This window comes from Martes martes (assembly GCF_963455335.1).
Source record: "Martes martes genome assembly, chromosome: 8".
In the NCBI taxonomy this organism is placed as follows: domain Eukaryota; kingdom Metazoa; phylum Chordata; class Mammalia; order Carnivora; family Mustelidae; genus Martes; species Martes martes.
In genome coordinates this window covers 758,284-779,187 of record NC_137895.1, presented here as the reverse complement: position 1 = coordinate 779,187, position 20,904 = coordinate 758,284, and the positions used below count along the sequence as shown (strand labels likewise).

The following is a 20,904-nucleotide window of genomic DNA, read 5'->3' as shown; positions in this document are numbered from 1 at the left end:
GAGTAAAGATGGCCGCCGCGGGCGGAGCCCGCGCGTGCGCGGCGGGCTCGGACCGCCACGCCCCCGCCCGCGCCCCCTCCCGGCGGACGCTGACCCGGGGCCTTCCTATTGGTCGCTGCTCGTGGCGAGCCCGGATTGGGCCACATGGGGACGGCCTGGGTCCCAGCGGCCAATAGCGGCGCGAGGGCTGTCGGTGGGCGGGACGCCGCCCGGCGCCGTCAAGTAGCCCCGGGAACGGCCGGCACCGCGGAGCGGGGGGCGGCCGCGGAGGCCGAGCGCTCGGCCGGTTCCCGCTGGACCTGGGCTCTGCCCGCGCGGCCGCGTCCTGCGCGACGCTGCCCGCCTCGGCCCGCCATGCGCTCGCCGGCCCCGGCCGCGCTGGGGCTGCTGCTGCTGCTGCTGCCGCCGCCGCCTGCTGAGGCCGGCAAGAAGGCGACGCCCTGCAGGCGCTGCCGGGAGCTGGTGGACAAGTTCAACCAGGTGGGCCGCTCGCCCCTGGGGTCCGCGGGCGCGGGGGCCGGCCTGGGGGGCGGCGGGGCTGGGGGCGCCCCGCGACGGGCCGGGCTCACCGACCCAGGGTAAGCCTGCCGGGGACCGGGATCAGGAACCCGGGGTCGCCCCGCGATGGACCGGGGTCACCCCACCAGGGACCGGGGTCACGGAGCCAGGGTCGCCCCGCGATGGACCGGGGTCACCCCACCAGGGACCGGGGTCACGGAGCCAGGGTCGCCCCGCGATGGACCGGGGTCACCCCACCAGGGACCGGGGTCACGGAGCCAGGGTCGCCCCGCGATGGACCAGGGTCACTCCACCATGGACTGGAGCCACGAACCCAGGCTTGCCCTGCGGTGAACCGGTGTCACTCCGGGAATGGACTCCAGGTCACCCTGGTGATGGACCTGGGCTCACTTGGCAGTGAATGGGGTCACCCCACAGTGGACTCAAGTCACCCCCATGGGGGACTAGGGTTGCTCCCTCAGCAGATGTGGGTCGGGGCAGCAGCACTGAGCCCTGTGCCCGTGCGCTCTCCTCAGGGAATGGTGGACACTGCGAAGAAGAACTTTGGAGGTGGGAACACGGCCTGGGAGGAGAAGTCGCTGTCCAAGTATGAATTCAGGTGGGTGCCCTGGCAGCCCAGCTGTGGCACTGGACGTGTCCCCACGAATGCCGTCACCCACATCGATGATGGACACACGGAAGGTCCCTGTGCGGTCACCTGTGCGCTGGCCCCTCACGGGCCTTTTGCTCCCACACTTGTCCCCGTATCCACTTTCCACAGGGCAGACAGGGTGGTCTTTCCATGGTGTACGCGGCAGCGGGAGCGGCATCCCGCCACGTAAAGTATCGCCGGCTTCCCCTGCCAGTCCGGTCTGTCTGGCCCCGTTGCACCCCACGACAGGGTCTCCCCTGCCACCCTGACCACCGCCCTCTGAGTTTAGTTCTCCCCATGGTACCGACTACACTTGTCCCCAGCTGACGTGTTCCCCACCAAAGTGCCGCCATCGTTCCTGCCTGACACCAAGCGGGGCCTTAGGACGTCCCCGTGGGTCAGCCGCCGACTGCCTGGGCTTCCCTCGTCACCTTGCGGTGCTGGCGGGCTCGTTGCAGTGAGGTCCGCCTGCTGGAGATCACCGAGGGCCTGTGCGGCAGCAGCGACTTCGAGTGCCACAGTCTGCTGGAGGAGCACGAGGAGCGCCTGGAGGCCTGGTGGCTGCGGCTGTGAGTGCCCCTGCGCCCCCCACCCCCGGCTCCCACATCCCCACCCCGTCCCCCCCACCCCCCACCCTCTCTCCTCCACCCCCACCCTGCCTCCCCCACCCCCAGCCCCATATGCCCCACCCTCTCTCCTCCCAAGCACCGGCTCCACGCCCCCCACCCTCTCCCCCACAACCCTGTCTCCCTGCACCTCCCACCCTGTTGTCCCCTCCCGTCCCCACACCCCTGTGCCCCCACCATCCCCCACCCAGCCCTGTACCCCATACCCCCAGACGCACACCCCTGTCCCCCCCGCCTCCTCCCAGGCCACAGCTCCGGCCCCACTGGTTTCCCCCGCGTGTCCACTGAAGCTAGCTTTCGTGACTTTTTATTTTTAGTTTATAAATTTGAAATAACTTTGGACTTAAAAGCGTCGGCACATGCTTATCTGGTCACACCCAGACCGCTGTGTCCCTAACGCCGCGACGCTCAGGAGCAAATGTCGTGAATCGTGTTTTGTTTTGGAGAAATCCGTCACGTGAGCTTTGATGGACGCGTTTTTAATTCCTCAGGAAGAAGGACTTTCCTGACTTGTTCGAGTGGTTTTGTGTGAAAACGCTGAAGGTTTGCTGTTCACCAGGAACGTACGGGCCAGACTGCGTCGGTAGGTTGTTGTCGGGAATCGCGAGTGTCCTGCGTTGTTCCCAGTGTCCGTGTGGGGATTCCCAGGGGGGCAGAGCCGTGGCTGGGACCTGGGGCCGTCAGCGCCCACCGAGCCCTAGGGCGCCTGGTCACTGCCCCGTTCACGCCATGGGGACGACCTCCTCGGGGCCAGACGGCCCTGAGTGCCTGAGGCGGAGCGGGCGCCTCACTCCGGGGCCTGCGGGCCTTCAGTGGGGCCGCTGTGGGTCGGTGTCCACCTGCCTGCGCGGGGCCCTCCAAGGGCACGGAGGCAGCTCTGGTTTCGTGTCCCCCGCCTGGCTCTGCCCACTCTGACCCGGCTGTGGGAGCCCGGGGGGGCGGCTCGGGCGTCCGTCGGGTGGGATGCGTCGCGTCCGCTCTCCCTGGGGAGCCAGGCTCTTCCGCGAAGAGACGCTCTTTGAACCAAAGTCACGGGCCGCTGTCCGGCCTCACTCGTCACTGTGGGTGCCCGGCGGGACAGAGCAGACGTGTCTGAGTCCGACCCCGTCCTGGGCCGTGGCCACCAGCGGGCTGTCCTCACAGACACCCTCTGGGCATCCACGTCCCCGTTGTCCCCGTCATCCCCGTGTTCCAGGGAAGGCTCCCGAGCACGTGCAGACCCCGCGTGTCCGCTCCCCCAGCCCTGGCCGCGTGGCTCGTGCGGTCGTGGGGGGAGCCGGCTGGAGGGAGCGAGGACAGAGTTTACAGGGGGATGGAACAGGCGAGGTCGTGAGGGCAGGCGAGCGGGGTGCCGCCTTCTCCCGGGGCACACTCGGACCGGTGCGTTCGCGTCACCCCCAGCGTGCCAGGGCGGCTCCCAGAGGCCGTGCAGCGGGAACGGGCGCTGCAGCGGGGACGGCAGCAGGCAGGGCGACGGGTCGTGCCAGTGCCACCTCGGCTACCAGGGCGCCACGTGCTCCGACTGCGTGGACGGCTACTTCAGCTCCCTGAGGAACGCGACACACAGCGTCTGCACAGGTACGGGGGCGGCGCCGGCCTCCAGCCCGCGGGCCTCGGGGCACACCGCAGCGGTTGTCTCCTGGAGCTACGGGCACGGATGGGGGCCCGTTGGCTCTCGCCTGCACCCCCGGAGCTAGGAGGCCCCTGGGGACCCCGCAGAAGGCTGCAGCAGCGCGAGCAGGCCCTGGACGGTCTCGCTTGCTGTCTCTGAACGATCCCAGGAGGGGAGAGCCAGGCCCCTGGTCCCACATTCTCTGGAGAAGGACTGGGCAGGTGGATGGTGCGGGGCCAGCGGTCACGTCCCATCCACGCTAGCCTTGCTTCTGAGTGACCCGGCGCCTGCGGTGTCCCAGCAGAGGCCTACTCGTGCCCTGCGGCCACCTGGACAGGGTGACCCGCCTGCACGGTGCGGGCTGCCGAGGCCCAGGCCCTGCGCAAGAGGGCAGAGCGGCGGCACGAATGAGAACCAGCACCCCTGAGACCACCGGGTGGGACCTCCTGGCCTCCAGGCTCCCCCTCGGTCGGGCCCCCCACAGGCCCGCGGGGTCGGATGTGTCTGTTGTGACCGACCGCACTGAGCGCCGGGCGGACGCCGGCCGTGCCTCCCGACGTCGGTCCGCGGCCCCCTTGGGTGGTGCGTGCGGCGTGCGAATGGAGCGCCGGGAAGGCCGTGCCCTCTCTGGTCCTGGCGCCCGGGCCCTCAGCTGGCCCGGGACGCGGGTGCTGTGCGGCGCGCCCTGGGGCTGGCGGCCGCCTGGCAGGCGTGGGCTCCGGGGTTTGGGCCACTGCCTTCCTCGGGGCATGAGCCATTTCCCTGGGGTCCCTGTCCACCAGAACGTGACCGTGAGGGGGCCCTGAAAGTGGAGTGTTTCGCTCGTCAAGCTCGGGAATGCTGTGGGTCACGAGTGTAGATTTTACAGTTGTCCGACGAGTCTCGCTTTACTGGTGTTTTTTCTTACTTGTATTTGGTTTTTGTTTTCATCCTCGTGAAGGTAAATTCTTACTTGCTGAAATGACCTTTCTGTCCTGTTTTTTACTGAAAATGGCATTCCCACACATGACGGATGTCCCACCTCTGCTTCCCAGCTTGTGACGAGTCGTGTAAGACGTGCACCGGCCCGAGCAACAGGGACTGCGGCCAGTGCGCCGTGGGCTGGGCGCAGGAGGACGGCGCCTGCGTGGGTGAGGCCGGGCGGGACCCCCAGGGTGGCCTGGCCCCCTCCCCTCCTCTCCGCCTCCTTCTTCTCCCCCCTTCCTCCCTTGTCACTTCTCCCCTTGCTGGCGTCCTGCTCTCCTTCCTCCTCTCTTCCCCAGGTACAGGCAGGGAAACTGAGGCACAGACCTACTTTTGGTCTGGAGAGCCATTCAGGGGCGCTCAACAGACACTGTCTGCGTGGTCTAGTCGCTCCGCCGTGGCCAGGAGACACGCCTTCCTGATACGCACACACACAGCGTGCACAGTTCAGGCCCTGGGCCTCGGCTGCCCCCGTCCCTGCCATCCCCACGTGCCCGGCCTGGTGTGCGCATGTGTCCCTGCCGCACCCTTGCCTCTGAGCCCCAGCCTGCCTGTGAGCTCTGGCTTCCACCCGGCCCTGCAGCAGCCCTGGGGAGGCCCTGGCAGCGGCCAAGGGGCCCTTCCTGAGGCCCAGGTGCCGGCGGGCGGGCTGCCCTTAGGCCAGTCAGGGGTGGCAGACCCGTCCCTAGTGTCCCATCTGGAGTGGGGAGGCGGGTGGCCCAACACCGACCTGCAGTTTCTGCGTGTCCACATGGAGCAGGGGGTGCTCGTGTTAGCGGCTGGTCCCTCGCGGAGGCCCCGCCCCCGGGGGCACAAAGTGTCCCTCGTCACCCCTGCCCCCGGGGAGGGGGGCCTCCGGGAGAACCACGGACACACGTCCTCCACACAGAGGCCCCCCCCGTCCCGCCGGCCGTGGCCGTGGGTTGTGTCTGGTCACCGGCCATGTAACCTCCACGGGGGCCCAGGGACCCTTACGGCTCTGCTCCTGTGTTCCAGATGTGGACGAGTGTGCGGCAGACACGCCTCCCTGCGGCGACCAGCAGTACTGCGAGAACGTCAACGGCTCGTTCGTGTGCGAAGGTGCCTGGGCCCGGGCCCCTGCGGGTGGGCGACCGCTGTGCAGAGTGAAAGGCGGCACCCACGTGGTAGACCCTTGCTGCCGAAAAACCGAAAACTCAGAGAAATTGAAGATAACTTTTAAGACACCAGTTCTGTGGAGCGAAAACTCCGTTAACAGTTCCACGACACCCTGTCCCGCTCCGCAGGCACGGCTGCTTCCGCTGGGCCCCACTGTCGCAGCGGGAATGCCCACGACCCACTGTGTGGGGCCTGCCCTCCCTGTTCCGTGGTTGTCTTCAGTGGTCTGTGTTGCCGGGTATTGAGATCACAGCAGTTTCCCCACAGCTGTGAACTTCGAGTTCCTCGGTCGATGAGGTTTTCACATTCGTGCTCGTTTTCTTTGGATTTGTTTCCAAACTGCTCGGGAAAGAGGATTGTAGGGTCCCAGTTCCCCCGGGAGGTCACGTGGAGGTGCTCTCTGCAGCAGCGCCTGAAGCTGTCTGCTCCCCACCCCAGTGTCTGCTGGTCCCACTCCGCCCCCCCCCGCGACCCCCCCCGGTGTCTGCTGGTCCCACTCCGCCCCCCCCCGCGACCCCCCCCCCGGTGTCTGCTGGTCCCACTCCGCCCCCCCCGTCTGCGACCCCCCCCCGGTGTCTGCTGGTCCCACTCCGCCCCCCCCGTCTGCGACCCCCCCCCGGTGTCTGCTGGTCCCACTCCGCCCCCCCCCCATCTGCGACCCCCCCCCCGGTGTCTGCTGGTCCCACTCCGCCCCCCCCCGTCTGCGACCCCCCCCCTGGTGTCTCCTGGTCCCACTCCGCCCCCCCCGTCTGCGACCCCCCCCGGTGTCTGCTGGTCCCACTCCGCCCCCCCCGTCTGCGACCCCACCCCCGTGTCTGCTGGTCCCACTCCGCCCCCCCGTCTGCGACACCCCCCGGTGTCTGCTGGCCCCGACGCAGCGGTCCCGACCGTGAGGCCTCACTGGGGGGCATCCCGCGTCCCCCGTGCTATTGCTACTGAGCTGCCAGCAGGCCGGTCGGGCAGTGTCCCCGAGCTGGACGTGACTTTGTGTTGCTCCAAGAAGATGGTCAACGGTGTGGGGTCACCGCTCTGGGGGGCGCATCGTTGCTTTGCTGGGAGACGGGGCTGCGATGTCGAGGACGCGCCCTGGGGCCCCCACACGTCGAGGAGGGGATGCGCAGATGCTGCGTGGCACGGCTTCTGGTCCCAGTCTGCTCACCGGAGGCCGATGTCGTCTTTTCTAGAGTGTGACTCCGCCTGTGTGGGCTGCACGGGGAAGGGTCCGGGACTCTGTAAAGAGTGCGTCCCCGGCTACACCAAAGAAAGCGGCCAGTGTGCAGGTCAGCGCCCTTGCGTCTGTGCCGGACCAAGATGGACCGTGGCGGGGGGGCCACGGTGTGGACGGGCCGTGAGGGGCCGGTGGGGGTGGGACACCGGCTCCGGCTCTCCTGCGACTCTGTTTCCCCAGCACGTGACGCAGAGGCAGCGGGTGGGGGACCGACCGTCTGTCCCGCCGGCCCCCAGGTGTGCGTGGTGTGGGTGTGCCCGCCGGCGGGGGCTCTGCTCCAGCCCACGGGCCCTGGCCTCCCCCCACCTCCCACCTCCCACCCCCACGGCCCCCGTGGCTGCACCTCAGGCCTCCACGGTCGGGGCCCGGCTGGAACCCGCCTGGAAAAAGGCGATGAATCCACGGCTGCCCCCGTGGCGTGAGCTCGCTCTGGGCTTCCCCCTTCACGGCCGCCTGCGCGGCCTCTTCGCTCCTCTGGTCCACAGCGCCACCCCTGAGCCTCGTGCTCTGCTCTCCGCATCCCTTCCCGACCGCCGTGCTTGCGGGCGCCCGGTGATGGTGGCGTGTGTACGGGGCGCGGCAGCCGAGCCAGCGGCGCATGTCTTGCAGACGTAGACGAGTGCGCGGGGCCCGAGAAGGCGTGCACGCGCCAGAACGAGAACTGCTACAACACGCCCGGGAGCTTCGTGTGTGTGTGTCCCGAGGGCTTCGAAGACACGGAAGACGCGTGTGTGCAGACGCAGGCCCCGGGCGGCGGTGAGTGGTGGGCGCCGCGCGGCCCGAGGGGGGCGATGGCTGGGGCTCCAGGCAGACGGGAGGGGAAGCGTGCCTGTGGGGAGCCCTGGCCGTGACCGCCCCGTGGGAGGTGGGGCCGGGAAGGAGGGTCCGTGACCCCGGAGTCAGCAGGAGGGCTCTGCGTGGGCTTCCTGAGAGCCCGAGGCCAGCGGCCGCTCCGAGCCTGGAGGACAGGACCGTCCCGTCTCTGCGCATCCGGCGGCCGTCAGGCTGCGTCCCTCCAGTCTCTGCGGGAGGCCTCTGTCCACATGGCCTTCTCGTGGCTTATGTGTCCGTGTCCGAATCTCCCTTCCTACACGGGTGCAGCCCAGTGACCTCCTCTCACCTTGACCGTCCGTAAAGCGCCCCCAGTTCACAGCTTCCAGGGGTGAGGATGGCCCCAGGTTCTGGGGGACGTGGCTCTGCCCACGACCGTCCCCTAGAAGTCGTGGAAGAACGTGGAGCGGAAGGGCCAGTGTCAAAACGATGCTGACAGAGTTTTCCTGAACGAGTAAGACCAGACACAGGCCCCAGAAGCTCCCTGACCCCGAGCCGGGCAGCGAGGGCGAGCGCACAGCCGGGTGCCTCGGAGCCAGCTCTGGACCCACCAGATGTCAGCGGGGAGCGGGGCCCACGCCGCCTCTGCCCCAGCATGGCCCGGGGGGCCTCCCTGCCGGCGCCCTGCAGCAGGGGCCACAGTCCTGTGGGCCCCGGCCGACGGGGTGGGGGGGCGCCTTGGGTCCCTGTCTAAGTCTCCCGCACCCAAGAGGCCTCCTGCCGCGAGGCCACTGCCCTGGCCCCGTGGAAAGCTTTCGTGTGGGGTCCCCCAACAGCTGTGTTCGTTTCCCGGCAGAAGTCGCGGAAGGAGACCCCACGCGGCAGCCCTCGCGGGAAGACTTGTAATGCGCGTCCAGAGCCGGAGGCCGGACCCGCCCTTTAAGTTATTGAGACTGGCGTCCTGGACGTGCGGTCCTCACAGGTCCCCGCTTCTCCGGGGGACACGGAGGGAAGCTGCCGCCTGGGAAGCGGCTCACGCCCACTTGGCCCTTCAAAACGCTGCAGTCCCTGGCGGCCCTGACCCAGAGTTGTATATTTTGATACCGTTGTTTCTAATAAAATTGACCACTGGAGGTCGTCAGGCCCAGGGTGTGCGCGCGTTTGTCTCAATGAAAAGGCAGGAAGGCTCCAGGGCGGGTGTGGCCCTCGCGGTGGCCCGGGCTCTGAGGCCGCACCGCCTGCCTCCCTAGGGCGGCCCCCCCCGCGGGCACGGGAGTCTTGGTCGGGAGAGCGGCTGTCGTGGAAGGACCCCCAGGGCTGGACACAGCCGTCCCGAGCCCCGGGGCCAGTTTCTCAGCGTCAGATGGAGGCTCTGGTGTCACAGGGAGGTCCCCCCGGCCCCCTCCCCCAAAGTGTCCTCAGCCGTCGGAGTGTCCAAACCCCCAGGGCTCGGTCAACCCCCAGTGAGCCTGCTTTTGTGACCTCCCGCACCTCCGCAGCCGTCCACGCGGCTGTCAATCTGGGGGCGGCCGCCTGTCCCCCACTGTCCTGGCACCAAGGGCCACCGTGTCCACGCGCCCCTTGGCTGCACCTGTGCAAGGGGCCTCCCACAGGCAGGACTCCGTGTGGGTCCTTGCTGGGAGGGGTGACCACGTGCTGGCAGGTGGGGCCCGCCCCGGCCCCGTCCTGTGTCCGGTTCTCCCTGGACCCGTGTGCCTCAGCGGGCCTCCCTCACTCTGTCTCTGCCTCTTTGGTGGGGAACAAGGCCAGGCGCCCCAGAACTCCTAGAGGAAACCGAGTCACGTGGGATGGACGAGGGCTGCCACAGCCCAGTTGGGGGGCTGCTCTTGTCCAGGCCAGACCTGTCAGGGAGTCCACGCACACGGTCTGCTTCTGGACGTGGGGTGTGAGGTCTAGGCCACGGGACACTGGGAGCCTTGTGGTGGGAGAGGCTGCCGCTGTAGCTGGGGGCGCTTCCAGGGACCCCCGTGGGCTGGGGGTTCTCAGAGGGAGGGAAGGCAAGCTTGAGAGCGGGGGTGGGCAGAGGCGTAACAGGTTGGTGGGTCGGAGCCCCTCGGGTGGAGGTGCTGGGGGGCAGGGCAAGGAGAGGGAGGCCCAGAAGGGAGGCCCCTAGTGGGGGGCGTGCATTACCCATGGCCCCAAGGAGAAGCCACACCCGGGGACCCAGGCTGCTGCAAATGGGGGGGAAGGGCCCAGCTCGAGCTCAGTAGAGGGCCAGGCCAGAGCCAGTGGTCCCCGCCCTCTTGGTCCAGCACGTGGGACCCAGGCCTGAGTAGCTAAAGTCACAGGCTACGTAGCTGGGGCATGGAACTGACCCCTGCTTTCCAGTTAGAACCCAGAAGGTCACGAGTCCACCTGGTGGGGTCGCCTGGGTGGCACCCCACCCCTAACAGGGCTCTGTGGGCACCAGCACGCCCCTCCCACCACAGGTGACAATGGTAGGGTCCTGGGGGCCCTACCACCCGGCAGTGGGGAGGGGTCAGGCCCTGCTGTTCGGACGTGAGGAGACAGCCCTGCAGCCGGCTCTCCTGCGGTCCTCATGTTAGCCTGCCGAGGTCTTTGGGGTCCCCTTGGGTCTGTACCCTGCCCTTCTGCTGTGCCAAGTACTCACCCCAGACCGCCATGGCACCGACGGGCCCAGGGAGGGACGAAGCCAGGACAGGCACCTCTGTGCTGACAGCAGCTGTGGCCACGGGCCAAGGGTGCCCCATGAACCCCCACTCAGGGCCCCCCAGCAGGGCAGTGGACGGCTCAGGATGACCTGGCTCTTGGAATGGACCAAGTGTGGTCCCACCTCAGGGCCTCCGTCCTGCTGTCCTGCTGGGGGCATCAGGGGCTGTCTCGTCTTGCTCCGTTCCTCCAGCGGGGTCCCACTCGCCTGTCACCTCTCGGAGCATGCCCTGGCCCCTTCCCCAAGGCGCACAGGTCTGGAGCCAATGGGGGAGCGCCCCCGGCTCCGCGTCCTTCCCTGTAAAGGGCACAGTCCCAGTCAAGGGGCGTACGGAGGAGGCGGAGGGTCCCAGCTGGCCCATGGTGTGTCGGGCTTGTCCTGGGACACGATGTGGGCAGGAACGGTGGACCTGGCCCCAGCATCACTTTGCCAGGCCTGGCGTGGGGCTCCGGGTGCAGGCAGCGTCCCGGGGACCATGGTGGTGGGCGCCGGGGCGCGGGGACCAGGGGCCGAGCACTTAGATGTCGGAACCCCTACCGGGCCTCGGGCTCTGCCGGGCTTGGAGGTGATCCTCTGGAATCCCCCGCCTCTGGCGCCGACCCCTGTCCTGCGCCCCCGGTCGGGCCTGGTGGAGGGCCAGCCAGGACGCCCCCGCGGGCCGGGCCCGATGCAGAGGCCGCGGTTGGGCCCGGAGGAGGGGGCGCGGCCGGCAGGTGGCGCCGCAGGACCAGCCCCGGCGGCCGCGCTGCCCGGACCCGCGGACGGGCGGGTGCACTCCCCGGCGACTGCCCAGGAGGGCGGGGCCCCAGGGCAGGACACGCTGTGGCGGGGACCCCCAGCCCCCAGCACTGACAGGATTGTCGTGCTCCCGGAATCAACTCTGCAGGAAGGGGTCACCGAGGAAGCAGGCAGGACACAGCCTCAGCGGCCCCACAGGGAGCCCCAGACCTCACGACCTTGGAGCGACCTGGTCACAGTGCAAAACTGCCTTCGGCTCCCTCTTCCCAGCCTGATGCCGCCCAGGGAGGGGCTCAGGGGCCAGCGTGTCAGCACCCACCCCCACCCCCACCCCCGTTACCACGGAGACGCGGCCGCGCCCCTCAGGCCCCGGGTGCAGATGCTGCCCTCCCCGGTCCCCGGTCCCCAGTAGGGCGGCCTGCCTCTCCCTGGGTCCTCTCCCGCTGGCTGGGCTTCCCACCGACCCTGGTGCACGAGGCCTGGAGGACTGGACGGCGGGGACTCCGTGGGGCCAGGAGGCTCACGTTTCCGAGGCTCTCGGCTCCTGGAGCCCAGGGTCCTCTGGGGACGCAGCACCGCGCGCAGGTCCTGGCGGCTTCCCTCCCGCAGGATGGCTTTCCATACACGCCCTGCCAGGCCAGAAGCTTCAGGAAGTGTGGTGCCCGAGAGCCCCATGGTCACAGCCCACCTCACCCTGACCTTGCGGGACAGCGGGTCACTCGTCTGTGGTGTGATTACACGAGGTCCCACGCCGCAGGCGCAAACACGCTAGAAGCCAGTGGTTCTCCAGGGGTGGCCCAGGACACTTGTCACAGCTGGGTGAGGGGCACCTCTGGTTCTGTTCAACCCCCTCCCCCCCAGCGCACAGGACACCCCCACAGAGAACAACCCTGCGCCCCTGCCAGCAGCAGTGGGGGGATGCTGACCTCAGGCCCCAGCCTCTGTCCCTTGGGCAGCACGCGCCGTGAGCCGCGGGCTGTCCCCGTGAGAGTCGCTGCCCGGGGCTGGGCTGTCCTGGACCCGCCCGTGGGACCAATGAGCAAGTAGCCTTTATCTCTGCTGTCTTGGCCATTCTGTCTGTGCATGGCTGTGCCACCTGGGGCCGATGGCCAGCCGGCCGCTGTCACACAGCCGAGCACTTCTGTCTACCTGTCACATGGTGGGTACGTTCTGGTGGGTGTCGATGTGGGGTGACGATGTGCCCACGTGCCTCTCCCCAGACTCCTTGTCCCTCCTCCCACCTGCACCCCCCCACCGACCAGCCAGCTGGGTCTACTGCCCAAACCCGTAATACCTGAGAGGGCCACCCTCCACCACTGTCCTTGTCCACCTGTGCCTACGCACTCTGCCGGACAGCCCTGAACTGTGACAGAGCTCGTCCCCGTCCTCAGCTGGTCATAGGAACCCCCGTGAGGCCACAGGTGTGAGGGGGTCGCAGAGGTGACACTCACGCGGGTCTGGACCACCTGCGCGAGCAGGGTGCTGCTGATCTCCGGCCTGGCTTGTGCCTCATCCCAACCTCACGACAGGGCATGTCTGAGGAAGCCAGTGCCAGGCAGCTGGCCATGGTCCCACGGCCCGACCAGAGCCACAGCTGTTCTCCCACCCTGGACCCGGGGACCCCCGTGCTGCTTCTCCCACCCACACTTGCTGCAAAGCCTACTTTGCCCCCAGGCCCCCGGAGTCAGCTGAAATGTAGCAGCAGGGACCTCGGGCTGTCCCTGCTGGCCCTGCACCGCCACTGGCCTTCTGTGGCACCAGGACGTCCCGGGGCAGGACTCCCAGGAGCCTGCTCCAGCACTCAGAAGCCCCCAGCGGCCACGCTCGTCCTCTGTGGGGGGGCGGGGGTGGGGGCTGCTGTGTGCCCGGGACCCCCGGATTCTTCCCTGTGGTGCATGTGTCCTACGGAGGCCCCGGGGTACTGGCCACTTCTCCATCACCTGGTCTGATCCACACAGGGTTGTTACTACGGGGGACGGCTGTGCTGTTCTGGGGATGTGGGGCTGGTCCAGGTGACCCCGGGCTGAAGAGTTCCTGTCACCTGGGGAAGGACCACATGTTCTCTGCAAGCGTTTGTACGTGGTCTTTGGTTCTCCTTCCTGGTCAGGATGGGGGAGAACGCAGCCTCGCTTGCTTTCTGGCTGTTCACGGTCCTCCTGGACCCACCCCCTGCCTTCTGCAGTGGTCAGACTGGTGGGGTGTCCCAGTGCCCTCCCTGGCATCCTCTGGTCTTTCAACGTGTCACCACTCAGCCAGGAGGGCACCCTCGGCTGGGGGCAGTTACAGATGCTTCCCCTGGGCTTGTCCATGCTGGTGGCCAAGGGCACGATATCAGCCATCAAGTACGTCCACTTACACTTGTCCTCTCTGGGCTCTGGGAAATGACTGTCGGCTGGGTGAGCAGACCCAAAGTCAGGGCGGGGACCCGGGCTGGAATCGCATCGGTGGGACCCCCCCACTCTAACCGGGGTGTGCGGTCACGCTTTGGGCCTCAGGTTACCAGCGTCAGCTGGAACCCTATGGCCGGCAGTCCTCAAATGCCTGGACATGTCCCCTCCCCTGGGCTCAATTTTGGGCTCATGGGGAGGGGCTGGCATCCGCACGGTGCGGACTCGTCTGCTGTCGCAGCACGCTTCCTGAGCCCCTGGTCCCCTCTCACCCCAGGGTCCTGGGTCTGGAATCCGCTGAAGTCTGAAAACTGGGTAAAGGACCACGACCTTTTATTGGGACCGCCCAGTCACGCGTCCTTGATGTCTTCTCTTTGGACACTCGTCCGGTCTCCAAGAACTCTGTGTTCCGTTCACCACTGCCTCGGCACCTCAGGCCCTTGGCTTGGCTCCAGTCTGGCTGTGTCCACATGGCCCCTCGTGGCCAGATGCCATCCTCCCCGTCACTGTCAGCAGACCTGGCCAGGAGCCTCCACTGACCTCCACACAACACAGGTGCCTCTCCTGGTGGCCCGGCTCCATGGTGTGTCCTCCAGGCCCCCTGTGGAGCCCACCCAGCCTTCCGCTGCGGCCGTGGCCCTTGTGACAGCCTGCCTTTTCCAAGAGCGCCTCCCCAGCCCTGTGACTGCAGCACGTCCTGGGACGGAGCCTCAGACCGGGAAAGGCTCCTGGTCATCGAGCTCCCCTTGGCTGCCTGGGACAAGGTGCTGGGGCCAGAGTCCCCTCTGCCCTGCCCTGGGCCACCAGGTCCCCAACACGTGATGCCACTAGTTAGTTCTAAGAGGGAGGCGAGCAGGTCCTGAGAGGAGAGGCTCCTGTTTTCTGGAGAAGGTGTGGGTGGCTTGTGCGGTCGTCCCCGCGTGCCCATCATCCAGCCGGCACCCTGGTCGGCACCCAGCGGACGTGGCTTTCACCCCGCGGGAGCCGCCTCCTCTGACCACCGAGTCCTCCCGGCCTCCCTGCAACCTGCGGCCCTTCCCCAGAGTGACGGGGGATGTCATCACCCCATACCATCCACGACTGGACTCTGCTCGCCAGCGCAGCCCCCTCCCAGTTCCCCAGGGCGGCAGCTGGGACCCCGCAACACCCACCGTGCGGAGTGGGCCCAGTCCTCCTCTCTCTGCAGCGGCCGACCTGGACCACCCTGGCTCTGTCCGCCCGTGCTTGTTCCCAGAAGGGCAGTGGATCCAGACTGACCCCCTGGGCAGTGTCCACAGGGTGGTGAGAGAGCTGGCTTTCGATCCCGCTTGGAGCAACTGTTCGCTGGGCAAAGCCGTGGCCGCGGCCACCCCTACAGGGACCTAGGGTGGGGACCCACAGCTGACAACGCGCCCTTCCTTCCTGTTCCCTGGCCCTGGCCCGATGCTGCGCCCTGGTCCGCACGCCACGTGGCTGTGTGGAGCCCCTGCCGCACGGCCAGGGCCTGCCCGATCTCCCTCATGCCCCACTACACAGACTCCCCAAAGCCCCTCAGCCGGGGGCCACCCTCTTGGGGTCATCTCCTCCCTAGCTCCCCACTCCCTACCTGCCGGGTCCTGGACTAGGCTGGACTCCTGGGGACCCCACCTTGGGCACTGCTCTCGCTTACACATGGCTCCCCCTGCCTTCCCACACCCCGCTGGGTCTGCCCTCTTGCTCTCCTGCACTGCTGGGCTCACTCGGGCAAGCCTGGGGATGGGGGGCTCCCATCCACTACTTGGTGCGCGACAGTGTAAAACACACGACTGAGGGGTCCCCTGGACATGCAGGTGCGGCTCCCCGCAGCCACACTGATCTTCCCCGAGGTGGGGGCGGGTCAGGGACTCCGGGGAGCGGCACTGGAAACTACCGGCCACTACCGGCCGCAGAGAAGGCTTCAGCCCTGCCTGCGGTTGCGTGGGACCCGCCTCCCGCCTCTGCCCAGACAAGCGGCCATTCAGGCCACAAGCCCCCTCCCAGGCCAGGGGCCCCTCAAAGCCCTTGTTGCTGGGAACATCCCAGACCCCACGCTGGCGCCACACCGTGAGGGGCAAGGAGCCCAACCTGTCCTGGCAAGACTGTGTGGGGTGGGGGACACCCACCTTTCCAGGGACCCCTCCTCCCAGACCCAAGCCTCCGGGTGACCCTGTCGGGCCGGGCAGCCCCCCCCGCCGCAGCCACCACACAGCTGTCGGGGCGCAGGGGCTCCCCCAACACCTGCCATGGGGAAGGGCGGGCTGTCCTCGGGGGGCGGCACTGAAATAAATGGAGGAACGGGCAGGGGGCCGGGGGGGGGCGGGGGGCGTCTGACCGCGGCTGCCGCGCGACCCTGAAATCCCCGGGCGCTCCCAGAGGGGTCCAGGCCGGCGTCCCCCAGGCCGGCGTCCCCCAGGCCTGCCTCCAGGGGTCACCCGCGGACCTCAGGGTCCTTGCTGGCTCGAGGGCGCACGGCCCGCGGCCCCGCCACGGTGCGGGGTGGGAACGGGCCCCCCGGACGGCGCCCGGCCTCTGGGGTCGCCCCCCCAGCCCCTCGGGACACCCCATGGCGCGGAGACAGCGTCGGGGACCTCCACGGCCCCGCTCCGGGCCGCCCAGCCCCCCGCAGCCGGGGACGTCGGCCGCCGCCCCCTGCCGGCCCCGCGGGGGGAACGCGGCGCGGCCCTGCCGGGAAGGGGGCGGCGCCGGAAGCGGCCGCGCGGGGCCCCCCTCCGGGCGGGCGGGTGGGCGGGGTGGGGGCGGGGCGGGGGTCGGCCGGGCCCGCCCCTCCCCGGAGCGCGGGGGACGCGGTGCTGACGCTGCCGGGAAAGCCCGAGGCTTCCGGGACGTGGGCGCGGCGCGGGCGCGGGCGGCCGCGACCTTCTGGGAAGCGCCCGGCGACAGGTGGCCGCGGGCGGGACGCGCTCCTCGTGACGTCATGGCGGGGGGGCTCCCGGAGGGGCCGGCGGGCGGAAGCGGGGCGGGGCGGAAGCGGGGCGGGGCGGGGCGGGGGGCTCCCTGCCGAGAGGCCGGGGTGCGCCCGCCAGGCGCCTGCCTCCTGCCGTGCTGGGGGCCCCCAGGCCTCCCCCGACCCCTGTCCCCCGGGGGCCTCCCCCAGCCCGGGCGCCCCGCCCTTCCCGCCTGGACCCCCGAGTCCCGGCGTCGCCAGCCCCGCCCCGGCGGAGCCCACTCCAGGCCTGAGGCCCCGGAAGGACCGGGGTCCCGCCCCGCTGCCCTCCGTGGCTGGACCCGGAGGTCTGACCCGTCATCCCCAGTGCCCTCGGCTCTTCTCGGGGGCCGCGGTCTGGGGAGGCCTCCTGGGGCCCAGCGCCTCCGCGCTCCCCTGGGAGGCCGGACCCGCTGACCCGGGGAGTCCCGGGCAGGCTGGGGCGCGGGGAGTCTGCTCTCGCTGCTTCCGGCCGGGGTGCCTTTTGAGGTTCCAGACAGCGGTCGGACAGGGCCAACCTCGTCCACCCCCCAGCCTCGTGGCCGCGTGTGGCCCGGAGGCCCAGGCCGGCCCCCATCCACTGCTCTGCGTCGTAGCTGTCAGGGCTGAGGAGGGGCCACCCGCACGGCCAGGCTAAAAGCCGGCTGCGCCTTGAGGAGCGTGCAGGTTGGGGTGACCCCACCATCAGCACATCCCTCCTTAGGGTGAAGGGTGGCTGGGACACGGCCCCCTGCGGGGCTGCCTGGGGAGGGGACCCCGACCTGGGACTCCCCCAGCCTGCTCTCCCAGGTGAGCCGCGCCCCCTGGAGCAGCCGCTCGCGGGACAACACTGGCCCTTGTCTCGCTGCCTGGGTGGCGGCTGGGGTGCCAGACCCTGGTGTCGCTGGCAAGGAATGGCTTCTGCCCCCACCCCCAGTATATTGTCCATTCACCCTCCACCCTGCTATTAATAGCCCCTCCCCAAGCCAGCAGCTATAAATAGCCCCCCAGCCCCTCACACAGGCCCCTCAGACGCCCGCTGCCCGCCGCACAATCACCCACACACGCTAGGACACTGGTCCACTCAGAGCCATGCACGCCCGGGCACGGAGCCCACTCCTGCTCCGCTCCACGGCCGGGCGCACAGAAGGGGGCACACACCGCCACAGCCACTGGCAGCCGACCCAGTCCCCACGCTCTCGTGGGTCCTCGCAGAGCCAGGGCCAGCGGCAGGCACGGGCTGGGGGGGCTCCCCCCCGCCGCCATCCGTCCCTGAGGCCCTGCGGCCTCTGGCCCTTCCTCCTCCTTCCAGGAATACAGGCTCAGTCTGCTCCTCTGGGGCCCTCGGAGGTCCTCGCAGACCCTCGAGCTTCTCCTCTGTGGAGCAGGTACCATAGCACCCACCTGCTGGACATCCTGGGGCAGCACGCCAGCCAGCACTGGGCCCCCCCTAGTCTGGAAGGAGATCTACTTGGAGGGAGGCCCTGGGCCCTACTTCTCTGTCCCAGGAAACCAGTCCCTGTGTGGATGCGGCCCTGGCCCTCTGCTCCAGGCGCTGCTGGGCCAGGCCCTGGGGGTCACAAGCCCAGTACAGCCCCCTCGCTCTGGCTCTGGAGGACCGCGGGGCTGGTCCCGCCTCCCACCTGTCCCATGGCACTGGCCCTACTGAACTCCTGTCTCCTGCTTGCTCTGGGGGCCCGGTCTCAGCTAGCGGTGACCTCTCCCCTGCGGGCCCCTGTGGCTGGTGGTGCCCAGGGCCGGGATGGGGGGCATGGAGCCCGCTGTTATTGTGACAAGTGGAGAAAAGGAACACGACCCTGTTTACGGAAAAGGCGCGTCCGCCGCCACTGGCCAGCAGCCTTCCTGGGGGGACAGAGGCCCTTTGTTGGAAAAGCAGGAAGAGAGGATTTCCAGGACCCGTCGGGCCGCCCGCCGGCCGCCCGCCCCAGCTTCCGCCGCTTCTCAGCAGCTTCTGCCGGCCACCAGCTGCCCGTCTGTCTATCCCCTTGTCTCTGTCCCTCCGTCCCCAAGACCCAGACTTCCAGCTTTGGGGGTAGAGCTGCCCTCAGTGTTCAGTCCCGCAGTGGGGGGGGGTTCATTTGGAGGCTGCTCTCTCCTGCCCCCCGGCCACACAGGGACCAACCCCTGAGACGTGCCCACTGGGCGCCCAGCTTCAGGCAGAGGCGGCGAGCACAGCAGGCCTGGCCCCTGTGGAGTCCCAGCCCCGCGCGGAAGCCCACTAGGGGGGCAGCCCCGCACCGCAAACCTGCGGGGGGCAGGGATCCCAGGGGTGGGCAGGGGTCTCCCTCAGGTCACAGCAACCAGGGCTGCCCCTGAGTGTGGCCTTGGACTGGAGACCCCAGGAGCCCAGAGAATGACGTCATTAGGCATGGGGCAGGGGGATGAGGCTCAGGCTAAGCGCCGGGGTGGGGAGACGTGGTGGCCAACACAGCCCGAGGCCCTCTCCTTCCTCCCTCCTGCCCCACCCCGGGCAGCTGGCGTCTTGGGGTCTGGTTATCGTGTCCCTGCCACCCAGGACCATATCCAGCCCATGGCTCACACGTGGTCAGCAGCTGGACCCACCAACAGCATGGGCAAGGGTGCGTGGGAGGGTGCTCACACGCGCACACGCATCTGCACTCACACACATGCACACACGTGTGCACACATTCTTGGACACACATGTCCCAGCACATACACACAGCCCACAGGCCCCATCATCACTGACCACCTGCACCCCCTTGCCCCCGCTCCCAGCCAGGAGACTCCGCGGCTCACCCACCCACCCCTGCCAGGGACAGTCCCCAGGCTGGCCTGTGTGGGTCGCCCTGCCCCATGCAGCTGTGAAGTGCCACAGGGTGCCTGGCACTGGGGTGGGGGGGACAGCCCCGTGGCAGGGTGATGGTCCCCCCCCGCCCACCCTGACGTTGCATATCCCCACTGCCCAGGGCTTCTGTGACTCGGAGCCCTCCCCCTGCCCCTGCTCCCCACTGCACGTCCTGTTGGGCTCTCAGTTGGGCCAGAGTCGAGTCCGCGGTTCTCCAGTGACCTCGGTCGGCCCTTGGGGTGCATGTGGATCTCGCACTGCAGGCCGAGCTAGGGGTGTCCAGAAAGGCGGGGGGTGCACACGCCGCCCCCTCAGTTTGCCTGGTCCAGCCTCTGTCCGCACAGTGTCCAGCTGTCCGGAGGGGGAAGGCCTCCCTCACAGCTTCTCCAGGCTGGCGGTGGGCCCGTGTTTGGACCCCACCCCAGCTGTGCTGAGGTTTTCTGTTGTTCTTCTCTCGTGCAGCCAATGAAGAAGTGCACTGAGCCCATCCACGCCAGGCCTCGGGCCTGGAGACACACCCTCCTGAGCTCCTGGGCAGCTGGACGCCAGGGACTCCCGTGCCCCAGCACCCGGGGCTGCACCATCAGGAGCGGCCCTGCGAGGCTCAGTGGGGCCGTCCAAAGCTTGTGGGGTAGACAGGGAGACCAGAGTCCCCCACACCCTTGCCCACGGAGCTCAGGTCAGCTCTGGCCCTGGTGCATGGAGGGCTCAACAGAAGACCCCTGGGCCTGGCCCCTGACCTGCCCACCTGAATCTCTGGGCAGCACTGGGTGCCAGAGAGGCCTGGCGGAGGTGAGCGAGGGGCCACGCAGACCCCGGGCACTGGGTGGGGGCAGGGGGCAGCCAGGGCTGGAGGCCGGGGGAGTGGGAGCACGGTGTCCTCACTGGTGTGGGGGGCTTCAGGGGGCAGATCTGGGGAGGATTCGGCTTCTACCCCGTGGGGTGGGAGCCCGGTGGGTTCTGCGCAGAGGGGCCGTGAAGCGCCAGAGGCTGACCAGTCCCCCTGCTGCACAGTGCTGGGGGCTGCTTAGAAACTCCTGGCTGCCGGGAGGGCCCTGCTGGTAGCCTGGTGGGGAGGGGCGAGCCAAGGGCCACTCCAGGGTTCAGGGCGGGGCTGGGGCCGGGGCTCGGGGTGGGTTTGGGGCGAGGCTAAGGGCGGGGCTCGGGCGGGGCTCGGGGCTGGGCGCTCTGTCGGGATGTGTTGCCTGTGGTCCAGGTCCACCACCGAGTCTTGGCTCCCGCTTGCAGGCCTTGGCTCGCTGACGCAGTCATGTCCTCCGTGGGCCGAAAGCCTGCAGCCTGCTGAGGCCCCCTTGGAAGTGCCACCCCGGCCAACCAGATGGTTGTCTCTGTCGGAGAAAACAAGCGGGCAAGGGGCCTCGGTTCGGGTGACTATTTCAGGGATGCCTCCCCCAGAACCCACGGCCAGGGAATCTGTGTGTCTACCTGTCCCTCCGTGCATCTGTCCAGGCATCTGCAGTGCTGCAGACCCATCGCCACTCTGGAAAGTTCTGTTTCATGGTGAATAAATGAATGACCCCTCCTCTCTGTGCGGCCACTGCCCTCCCCCCCAAGACCTGATGTGCACCTGGTTGGGTTCGGCTCTCAGGAAAGAACTCCTTGGTGAACGGATGAATGAATGGACCGGGGGATGAGTGAGGGCCTGAGTGGGCGCCGGAGGGTGAAGGAAGGAGGTGGTGGCGGAGTGCTGGGCCGGCGGATGGGCTGCCCGGCCCCCGTGGGCTCACTGCTGACCAGTGCATCCCGAGCCCCAGCCCTGCTGGCGCTGCCCAGCAAACGGGGGGATGGCCTCGAAGGCTGCTCGCCGAGCTTCTTGAAGCCGCGGCAGCACC

At 68.8% G+C, this 20,904-nt stretch overlaps 1 protein-coding gene and 1 long non-coding RNA gene across 5 annotated transcripts; both read left to right on the top strand.

Annotated features, from left to right (window-relative positions):
• Nucleotides 1–2: 2 nt before the first annotated feature.
• Nucleotides 3–8,631, top strand: CRELD2 (cysteine rich with EGF like domains 2). 4 transcript variants are annotated; one of them, XM_080811001.1, is made up of 11 exons: nucleotides 3–480; nucleotides 1,035–1,117; nucleotides 1,280–1,336; nucleotides 1,609–1,719; nucleotides 2,268–2,359; nucleotides 3,178–3,354; nucleotides 4,423–4,518; nucleotides 5,348–5,431; nucleotides 6,673–6,768; nucleotides 7,326–7,472; nucleotides 8,344–8,631. In XM_080811001.1, exons 1-11 carry the CDS (start codon nucleotides 145–147, stop codon nucleotides 8,391–8,393), a joined length of 1,329 nt encoding a protein of 442 aa, XP_080667127.1. In that variant the 5' UTR covers nucleotides 3–144; the 3' UTR covers nucleotides 8,394–8,631. The 4 variants fall into 4 exon arrangements, with proteins under 4 accessions (XP_080667127.1, XP_080667129.1, XP_080667130.1 ...); XM_080811003.1 differs by lacking the exon at nucleotides 1,280–1,336; XM_080811004.1 differs by lacking the exon at nucleotides 3–480 and having other exon boundaries at nucleotides 534–1,117.
• Nucleotides 8,632–16,089: 7,458 nt separating this feature from the next.
• LOC308348214 lies at nucleotides 16,090–20,597 on the top strand. Its single transcript, XR_013967320.1, has 3 exons — nucleotides 16,090–16,202; nucleotides 19,514–19,843; nucleotides 20,300–20,597. It is a non-coding gene; the product is annotated as an uncharacterized lncRNA (long non-coding RNA).
• The last annotated feature ends 307 nt before the right edge of the window (nucleotides 20,598–20,904 follow it).

Coding starts and splice junctions, on each gene's coding strand:
- CRELD2 (XM_080811004.1), top strand. CDS start 681: ATGGACCGGGGTCACCCCACCAGGGACCGGGGTCACGGAGCCAGGGTC. Junction 1,118..1,279: donor CTGTCCAAGTATGAATTCAG/GTGGGTGCCCTG, acceptor CACTTTCCACAG/GGCAGACAGGGTGGTCTTTC. Junction 7,473..8,343: donor GACGCAGGCCCCGGGCGGCG/GTGAGTGGTGGG, acceptor GTTTCCCGGCAG/AAGTCGCGGAAGGAGACCCC.